Raw genomic sequence first — 10,619 nt, 5'->3', positions numbered from 1 at the left:
CCCATATTTAAATTTTTTTTAAATGGGGGGTGTTTGATGTTCACCATGCCATGTTAAGGGAAATGCGCGTGTGTGTGTATGTATGTGTATGTGTGTGTGTGTGTGTGTGAGTATGTGTGTCTACTTATCTTTAAGCTAGTTTTTTTTCAATCATATGTTTAAATAGAGTTTTGTTAGAGTAGTTGATTTAATCTATAATACAAAGTAGCTTGATGTCCGTCCGTCTGTCAGTCCGTCCCTTAACCCTTACAGATCGGGGGGGGGGGGGTCATATTGACCCCCCCCTCTATTTTTTCAATGTCATTTTTTTTGTAGGTAAGATAGAGAGTTGTGACTTCAAGACTTTATAAGTTTAGTAATTATACGTCGGCAAGAGTTGATTTTATTAGGATATCTGGTCTGTGTCGGTCGTGGTGTCCGGTCAAAGTCGGTTGGGTAGCACCAAAATTAAAAATAAATTCTAAATAATTCTTAATTTCTACATTATGACTTTGTATATAAGATAGAAACCTAAAATTTTTTTTGTTGAATACTGAGATATCAATCACCTTATGAGAAAAGTGGTGTTATGACCGTTTGACCGCACCCTGACCGAATTTATGACCGATTTTTGTCCGGCTTTTACTACAGACATATATCTTGAATATCGTGGCTTCTATTACAGCTAGAGACCTATAATTTTTTTTGGTAAATCCTTGAGCAATAATAAACAGATAAAAATATTGATTGGCGCCGCCAACCGCCGTTTTACCGCCGTAACCGCCGAAAATGGCGGTTTCCTTTAATTGCCGTTTTTTGGTGATGATCAGAAAAAGTAATTTTTTTGTTATGAAAAATAAAAGTTCGTCCTAAAATTTGGTCATCCTAGCTGCAAAATTGGCCGCTCTACAGCTGTTTTAAAATTTAGCGGCTGGCCGCTAAAAAGCGGCTAAGGAGCGGCCTGACTGCTATGACTAGAAAAAGTAATTTTCTCTAAAAATACACATGAACCACCAGAAAAAAATTTTACGTCTTTATCTGTAACAGAAGCCGGTGGGAATAGGGGCCCGATCTGTAAGGGTTAAGATCTCAGTAACACCTGAACCGGATTATACTCTTCAGGGAATATACCTACTGGTCCTGGTGGTGGTTTTAGGCTATTTTCTTTGGGGGTGGGACATCCCCAACCCCCCCAAAAAACAAACAAATCCCCCCCCAATTTTTTTAAAAAGAATTTTTACGAATTTTGCAAATTCGCATTTTTTTCCGCTGGGTAGGTAATAGAAGATGTAATTATACCTCTTATACCTAGAGGCTAGGGGCGACGCCGCTGGTTGTATAATATTTCAGTAAAAAATACAAACTTAAGGACAAAACATGTTTTCGATTTAATATTTAGTGCTTACTGTTCTTAATTATATCTTATTTATATTAGAACCAGTTCTCAGCCATACTGAAAAAGCATATATTGTACCATAGAGGGACAAAGTGAATAAAAAAAATAAGGGAGACGAGAGAAGAAGTAGGATAGAAATCACCTAAAAAGGAGAAGGATAATTCTTCATTTTTATGACGTCACATGGCTGATTTTAGTGTCACTTTGTCCCTCTATATTGTACTGTATTACAAATAGTTTTCTATAAATATTAAAACAATAATTTTAACATTAATACAAGCTTTGTTAGCCAGGGCCTTTGGTCCCTCGGGGCCAACAAAACAAGTTTTAACATTAGAATTTTTCCTTTTCATTTCTGCGAAAAGCTGTCTATAATATGATGCTATATATAACTATTCCTATATTAATTTTTATATTGATAAGAAAAGTATAAAAGTTTAGTTCCCTCCCAGAAATATCTCTAAAATAATGCGTCTATAACATGATGCTCTGCTCATATGTTTTTGTGTTTATGTATCAGTTACGGAGAACTAGCTTTTTTTAGAATGTGTGATTTTGTTGACAGTTTTGTTTAATCTTATGAAAGTTGGGGTTGCAAAATTTTCTGACTTCAATTAAGTTAGGAAATTTAGTTATGATTACTACATCTACAAATTAAGTAAATTAAGATTTTATCAATCTAGTTTTTGAATAGTGAAGCTACTCTATAGTTTATTTTTTAATTTTTTTTTATAGGGGCAATTTCTCATGGGAGGGTGTGGTACTCTCCCCCCTAATAGTTATAAATCTTTACAGGATCTAAGAGAAGGTACCATGTTAACCCTTACAGATCGGGGGGGGGGGGTCATACTGACCCCCCCCCCCCCTATGTTTTTTCAATGTCATTTTTTTTGTAGGTAAGATAGAGAGTTGTGACTTCATGACTTTTTAAGTTTAGTAATTATACGTCGGCAAGAGTTAGGTGGAACCAAATTTAGAAAAAATTCTAAATAAATCTTAATTTCTACATTATGACTTTTGTTTATAAGGTAGAAACCTAAAATTTTTTTGGTGAATACTTAGATATCAATGACCTTCTGAGAAAAGTGGTGTTATGACCGTTTGACCGCTCCCTGACCGACTTTATGACCGATTTTTGTCCGGCTTTTACTACAGACATATATCATGAATATCGTGGCTTCTATTACAGCTAGAGGCCTAAAATTTTTTTTGGTAAATCCTTGAGCAACAGTAAACAATTAAAAATATTAATTGGCGCCGCCAACCGCCGTTTTACCGCCGTAACCGCCGAAAATGGCGGTTTCCGTTATTTGCCGTTTTTCGGCGATGATCTGAAAAAGTAATTTTTTTGTTATGTAAAATAAAAGTTCGTCCTAAAATTTGGTCATCCTAGCTGCAAAATTTGCCGCTCTACAGCTGTTTTAATATTTAGCGGCTGGCCGCTAAAAAGCGGCTAAGGAGTGGTCTGATCGCTATGACTAGAAAAAGTAATTTTCTCTAAAAATACACATGAACCACCAACTGTAACAGGAGCCGAGATAGAGGGGGGGGGGGTCAATATGACCCCCCCCCCCCGATCTATTAAGGTGGGAATAGGGGCCCGATCTGTAAGGGTTAAGGAGAACCATATTGGTTCAGTGGTTAGCAAGATCCTTGGTACATACAGAGAGACAGACACACGTCATGTTACTTTATTATAAGGATGAAATATAAAAGTTTTAATATCCTCCTCTCTCATTTACTTCTTTTTCCATCATTCTATTTAATTTCAATGTAACTAGCGAAGCTACTCTATCATTTCAAATGTCCATCCCTCTGACAGAGATTTTCTCAGCCCATAAAAAAGATAGAAGGCTGAAACTTTTTTGACCAAAATCCCATCACTAACATGCACAATAAACTATAAAACATCAATAGCAGTCAAACTGCTTTTTAGCAGGTTTTTTTTCTCTTTTTATACCCCCATATGATTGATGTTTATAGTCTGATTTAAAAAATTTTTATTCTGAGCATTTAGAATTTAATTTAATTTTGCATAAAAATAAAATAACTTTCTCCAATAAATTCATTCTTAATTTCAACAAATAATCTTTAAATTTATTTGTACTACATATAATTCAAATATCAACATGAAATTAGAAACTAAATTCATTTTTTTTAAAAATAGAATAAAGGTTTTGGTCAATGGGAGTTTATTAGAGCACTATATATTTATACAATAATGATAATAAAGAATTATAATATTAGAAATATATTTAATTTCAGAGCCAATAAAATGTACTTATCCACTTTGTGGGTAAGCTGCATTTGTGTAGTTTTAAATCAAGGTAGGTTTTAATGTTTTTATGTTAGAAACAAAGATTGGAACATCTTTAGAAACAAAAGATTAACAAATTGTAATGTGGTTCTAACAACAAATAACAAATATTAAGTAAGTTTATTTTGGTTTACTAAGAAATCAAATTTAATCAATTATTTAAACAATAGGATAATTTAATCCAATCACATAAAATTTTTTTATCAGTCTGTTAAGCTTGGTAACCACTGAACTAATTTGGGTATAATTCATTGAGGTTCCAATATGGTTTTATATTTTTGTCCCTCTTGAACCTTTAAATACAGAGTCCCTTGATGCATGGGGTACAGTTGTTGTATTCTTTATATTTTAAAATCAGCTTGCTACTAGATATTTATTTTCTATAACAGTTTTAAATTATTATTTTTAAAATGTGTACATTGATAATTAGATTTTATAGTGAAGAAGACCCACAAAGAATGGTTTCTTATTTAGAGGCTTTAAAATGTTTTCAACAATTGGATAAACTTTTCATTCATTAATACTAATATACATATTGAAGTGGTCATTTTGTTTGTAATATAGAGAAGTATACAATTTATTGTCCATTGTCTTATCTCTTGAGATCTAAAATTAATAGCACAGATATTGTATTTTAGGTACCAATGTGCTTGCATGTAAGAAAAGTTCTAAACCTCAAGGTAATTAAACAATCAATTAAAATTTTACAACATAAACCCTATAGTGGTTGTTCATCCAGTTAATGCTTGTGTAATTGCAATATTATCAAAACATGGAACAACAAATTCATTTACCACCCCTTGACACCACAATTTGAGAAATTTGGGAGAAATATTCTTTACCTATCACTTTTATAGAATTTTAGGTAGATATCATGTGACCTCTAACTCCAATTTGCCTAAAAATCTGCTAAGCAAACCTTAACCCTTAACAGTCGGGCTGCATCTTCATTGGTCTCCCCCCCAATCATCTCAGCTCCTATTACAGCTAGAGGGCTAAAAAAATTTGTGCATGTCCCCTCTTTGATTATGATTTTCCAACTGTAAGTGAGTCAAAGTCAATTTTCGAATCCTTCGGCCTTTTATTTAATAACCTTTGTTTTTAGGACCTTTTTTACTTAAAAATTTTAAATGGATGACATTTCCATATTTTGGAATCTAGAAAAACATTTTTTTCAGAAAATATTTATTCGTTTTTTGTAAATTTTGTATAACATAAAGTTTGGTGACTGCAGCTGTACTTCCCAGCTGCCAGCCGCTGCAGTGGGAAAACAGCGAAGGATCTTTTTGAAATTTTGTTATGTTATGTAGACATATAACAAAAGCTTCACGCCCCCCCCCCCCTAACTGATAAGGGTTTATGCAAATTTAACTAGTAAAATTAACAACAAGTTCTTACAGAAATTATTGGATAAACTTTTCATTCAATAATACTAATATACATATTGAAGTGGTCATTTTGTTTGTAATACAGAGAAGTACACAATTTATTGTCCATTGTCTTATCTTTTAAGATCTAAAATTATTAGTACAGATTTTATATTTTAGGTACCACTGTGCTTGGTTCTAATCAAGGTTCTAAACCTCAAGGTAATTAATCAATTAAAATTTTGCAACATAAACCCTACAGTGGTTGTTCATCCAGTTAATGCTTTTGTAATTACAATATCATCAAAACATTGAACAATAAATTCATTTATCACCACTTGACACCACAGCTTGAGTCCTAGATCTATTGGAGAAATATTCTTTACCCAACACATTTATAGAATTTTAGGTAGATATCATGTGACTCCAATTTGCCTGAAAAACTGCTTAGCAAACCTTAAAAATATTAATAAAATCATTATTAGGATGCCTTGTCAGTTACTATTCAGTTAAAGGTATAAGCCCTAATATAAAAAAAAACTTTGATTACAGCTGATCATAAAATTCTTTCTTTGTTTATCAATATATAGTAAGACCCCCACGTTTTTTGTAATTTTCTTTTTGAAGATAGACAACAGGAATTTTCAACAATTTATTGGATTTAACAAGTTCACATTCTACATATTTTTGCAAAGTTTCATTATGATTTGCTTATTGGTTGGGATGCTAGATCAATTCCTAGATTTTAAAGTTTTAGTGATTTTTTAAACTCAAATTGAAGATAGATGGCTGAAATTTTCAGGGATTGAATAAGTTCACATTCTACATATTTCCATCAAGTTTCATTAAGATTTGCTTTCTTCTAGTTAAGTCTCTAATGGAGATGGTTAATAATAATATGTTAATCAAAAGCTTTTTGAATTCCTGACACAAACATAATCCAGTTTTTCTATATCATTTCTGTGAGGGCTAGAACTAAGGGACATTGACATAAATTTGGGTATACAACCTTATATTTTTTACAATTGTACATCAAATGGACAAGGTATGAATATGATATACTAAATGATAAAGTATTTAGGATTTCTTGGATGCTCAAGTAACAAAACCATCATTGAATCTAGCTTCAAATAATGAATTTTGCTAAAAAAAGCACAACAAACTTTTAGTAGAAACTATTTTAGGCAAATTATATTTTAAGATATTTTAGGATTTTAAGATAATAATGTAAGGGTCCTTTTTTTGGATTTATCCAACCAAGCAGCCACAAGAGCCATATAAAAAACAAAAAATTTTTGTTTTAAAGCAAACATATTTAATTTAGTTACAGATGATGAAAGTTTTGATTATGATACTGGAGATAGCATGATCAGGTAATAACCTCTCAGCGTGTAAAACATGTCACCTTGATATCTGACTAGAACAAACTTCATTATACAAATGATATTAAAGATAGTACCTACTACTGCTATGTTAGGCATGTGACAATAATAAGAGTAAGGGTATCTTTTCCATTAAACAGATGCATTGTCATGTACTTTTATGACTTCCAAACTGATATTTTAATTAAAGGGTTAATTGTTAGTTGGATATTATTTTACCTAATTAGAATTTTTTATATATATGTATACATTACTCAAATATTTTCATTCAAAATAAATCAATAAAGTTAATCTTTCAATGCTTTAGGAATGCTAGTTACCGCTGGAAAGATGGCATCATCCATTACCAATTCAAAGAAATTCAAAGAGATGGATATGATGATAGTAAAAGAAGGTAACTAAACTATAAGGCATTAGAATTAAATCTATTGTATACTTTTTTATCAGTGATTTTAAAATTTCCTTTGTCTGACTGTCTGTGCGGCTCTGAGGAAATCTCCTAGCTTCTATTTCAGCTTTATATAGCTTTACTTTTTAGTAAAAATATGGAGGACCTATATAAATACTTGGTTGTCTGTTGAAAATTGCTGGACAATTCATTCTACATAATTTTGTTTGTCCCTTTGTCTTTTGGTAATTCAATGTCATTTCAAATTCATGGCACATCATGAACATGTGTTATGTTAGAAAAAAAAGATGAGTTCAAGACAAGTTTTCTTGTTACTTTGGTGATCAAATTTTACTTTTTTCTTTGGAGTACCTCAACCTAACCTTCTTTACTGTCTTATTTTGTCATTCATGCTTATCATGCAAAATTGTTCATATTCCAGTAGACTAGATATATATTGGAGCTTTCTAAAATAGTCTCTAACATTTTTCTAGCTCTAATAATATTTCTAATTTTTGTTCAAAGTATTGATGTATATTTTTTTTATTATCAGCAAACTTTTAATTGGGTAATTTAGAGAAAAATATAAGTATTTTCATATATTTAATCTCTCTAATATTAAAGAAAGCCTGCAAGAAATACAAGGCTTTAAATGCTAAAAGACTGCCGGCCACAAGTAGACCCAGTTTCCAAATTTAAAGCCTTCAGCTTCAATAACAAAAAAGTTCTAGGCATTTCAAAATGACATTGAATGTACAATGAAAATTTTGAAAGATTTCTATTGCTCATAATAGAAATTAAATTATTAAAATAAGTCCCCTAGACAGAGTTGCGGAATCTATGAATTAATTATTTTTGCAGTGTTCAAAATTTTCAAAAACGTCTTAAAAGTTTGCAGTAATTTTGGTACCTGTTTGTAATTCGAGTTTGAAACTATTATTTTGAGCATTTATATAGAAATTAATTGCAGGGGGCTTCATGGGGGTAAACTGCAGAAACTTAATTTTTCTCACAAAATTGGATTAAATAAGTTTTCCTATAAAACGCCTAAAAAATTTATACATAAAGTTTAAATATCACCTCAATGCAGAGGCAAATTATACTTCCCACAACTCTCCACAAGATACCGCAAAGTGTGGCGATAAAATTAAGGCCTATATTTCATGTTTTCATTTACAGTTAAATCCTTCTTTCCCCTTCTTCAGAGATATTTAAGTATTTTTTTAAATTAAAATCCTTATCATTAAAATCACAATAATGACTTTTAATTTTTAGGGTTAATATATAGCCTATCAAAAATAAATTACAGTATGACCCTTGAAAAAGTATTTTTTAGCATCTGCAGCCCTTATTTCTCAATGAATTATTAAAAAATGTATATGTTTTTGTTCTCTATAGATTTCCACGTAAGTAGATATAAAAAATTTAATTTTACCTCCATTAACTCTGGAGATTTTTAGAGCTAAAGTTTTGAAAAAGTGACTGAGAAAAATAATTTTTTTTTGTTACTCATAGGTTTTGGATGGTTATATTATGTTTTTCTGGCAACTGAATAATGATACACAAAAAAAAACAAGTTAACTAATTATTTATTTTTTATTCCACCAAAAAATACTACTGAATGAATTGATTATTTGCAAATTTTAGGTTATTTATTCACCCTTATTTATGAAAAGGTTTAATTATGACAGTTGCTCCGCCCCCTTTTCTGACATCTCAATCATTTATTAGGGGTTTAATTAAGTTTTTTAGACTAAAAAATCATTATGTTCTAATTTTATTTTCTTTATAACTTTTTTGTTATTAAAGTTAGGATTATGAAACAAAAACAATTTTCCTCCTATATTCATAAAGATTAATCTGGTTTTTTAATCTAAAAAAAATTTGCCTAAAAAGTAAGTTTTTTAAAATATCATTAAACTAAATAGACTCAAAAAATATGTGTAAAAAAATGCTTTTTACTCAAAGCCTAATTTTTTTATTTCATTTTTGTATAAAGTTTCTGCTAGTAACAAAAATAAAAGGACTTCTACCTTAATTTTGCTAAAAAAGTCGTTTCATGTTAAAAGTTACTTTTTCCTCAGTCACTTTTTCAAAACTTTAGCTCTAAAAATCCCCGGTGTTAATGGAGGTAAAAAAAATATTTTTATATCTACTTATGTGGAAATCTATAGAGAACAAGGACATTTACATTTTTTAATAATTCATTGAGAAATAAGAGCTGCAGATGCTAAAAAATACTTTTTCGAGGGACATACTGTATATGGAAATACAATTATTGACAAATAATTAGATAAACTTTTGAAATGAAATAAATTATACACTTATTTTTAATATCCCTGAAAATTTTACCTTTCTGAATTTGAAATTTATATATGTCTGCTAAAATATTCATAACATTCACTAAATAACTCCCAGTGGTAAAAAAAAAATAATATTAATTTGTTGTAATTTATAACAGATTTTTAATGTTATAGCGTTCGTATTTGATTTTATAAGACATAATCATTTTAAAAAAGTGTTATTAGGCAATAAGTATTGGAGTTTTTTTTTATAAAGCCATAGCAGTGCCACATTTTTTCGTGGTAACCAAGACAAAATTTAAATTATCTCCCGCAAACATGTATTCAATTTGCAAATGAAAAAAAAGGGCCCAGATGCAGTAGTCAAAAAGGATAGTTTGAATTACCTAGGTTAAATGTTAAAATTTTTATAAATGGGGGGGGGGAGATTTCTAACACTTTTACGTAAACAGTGATTATAGGCTTTGTCTTTGGGGTGAGAGGATAAATTATTATGGGCAGTATGAACTAATTTGAAGAAAATTTTGAAATCAGGCTCCAGGTTCAGGTACTGCAGGCCTTTAGGTGGATCCTGGACAGGTAAAAACTGAAAATTTTTACTTTTAAATTCAGAATAAAAATAATTTAACAAAAGTTGCTACTTTATGGGCAGTATGAACTGAAAATTTCCACTATTTAAGTTAGAAAAAATTTTTTTTAACAAAAGTAGCTACTTTATGGATGGTATGAACTAACTTGAAGAAAATCTTGAAATCAGGCTCCATGTTCAGTTACTGCAGGCCTCCAGGTGGATCCTGGACAGTAAAAAACTGAAAATTTTTACTATTTAAGTTAGAACAAACCTTATTTTAAAACCTGCTACTTTTTATCTAGTATTACCTAATAAGCTTAAGATCTTGGTAACCACTGAACCAATCGGATTCTTCTCTTCAGGGTATATACCTATTGGTCCTGTGGTGGTTTTAGGCTATTTTCTTGGGGCGTAGGACACCCCCAACCCCCACAAAAATAAAAAAATCCCCCTCATTTTTTTTTGAAGATGCAGAGCCAGATTTTGAAGATGCAGAGCCAGGGCCTCAATTTTTTTTTATGATGCAAATGATGAAAATGAAGATCCACCCCATGTACTACATTTTTTTAATTACTTCTTGGGGCAAAGCCCCTAGAGGCTAGGGGCAAAGCTGCTAGTAACTTAAATAGTAGAAATTTTAGTTTTTAACTGTCCAGGATCCAAATGGAGGCCTGCAGTACCTGAACATTGAGCCTAAATTTCAAAATTTTCTTAAAATTAGTTCATACCTTCCATAAAGTAGCAACTTTTGTTAAATAAGTAAAAATTTTTAGTTTTTACCTGTCCAGGATTCACCTGGAGCCCTGCAGTACCTAAAACTGGAGCCCATTTTAAGTTTTTTTTCAAATCAGTTCATACTATCCATAAAGTAAGTTAAATAAGTTTTTTTCTAACTTGAATTTTTTTACCTGTCTAA

General features: G+C 30.8%; 1 protein-coding gene across 1 annotated transcript in view; it reads left to right on the top strand.

Annotated features, from left to right (window-relative positions):
* Nucleotides 1-3,644: 3,644 nt before the first annotated feature.
* LOC145307537 (uncharacterized) overlaps nucleotides 3,645-10,619 on the top strand; it is a 53,803-nt gene continuing 46,828 nt past the window's right edge. Inside the window, exons 1-5 of the mRNA XM_080149995.1 lie at nucleotides 3,645-3,702; nucleotides 4,331-4,372; nucleotides 5,240-5,281; nucleotides 6,384-6,432; nucleotides 6,749-6,835. Of these exons, the coding sequence (XP_080006121.1) occupies nucleotides 3,651-3,702; nucleotides 4,331-4,372; nucleotides 5,240-5,281; nucleotides 6,384-6,432; nucleotides 6,749-6,835 (272 nt within the window). The 5' untranslated portion in view covers nucleotides 3,645-3,650. The remainder of the gene's footprint in view (nucleotides 3,703-4,330; nucleotides 4,373-5,239; nucleotides 5,282-6,383; nucleotides 6,433-6,748; nucleotides 6,836-10,619) is intronic.

This window comes from Acartia tonsa, chromosome 15 (assembly GCF_053477335.1).
Source record: "Acartia tonsa isolate MP-2025a chromosome 15, ASM5347733v1, whole genome shotgun sequence".
Classification (NCBI taxonomy): domain Eukaryota; kingdom Metazoa; phylum Arthropoda; class Copepoda; order Calanoida; family Acartiidae; genus Acartia; species Acartia tonsa.
This window is presented reverse-complemented; position numbering and strand designations above follow the sequence as displayed.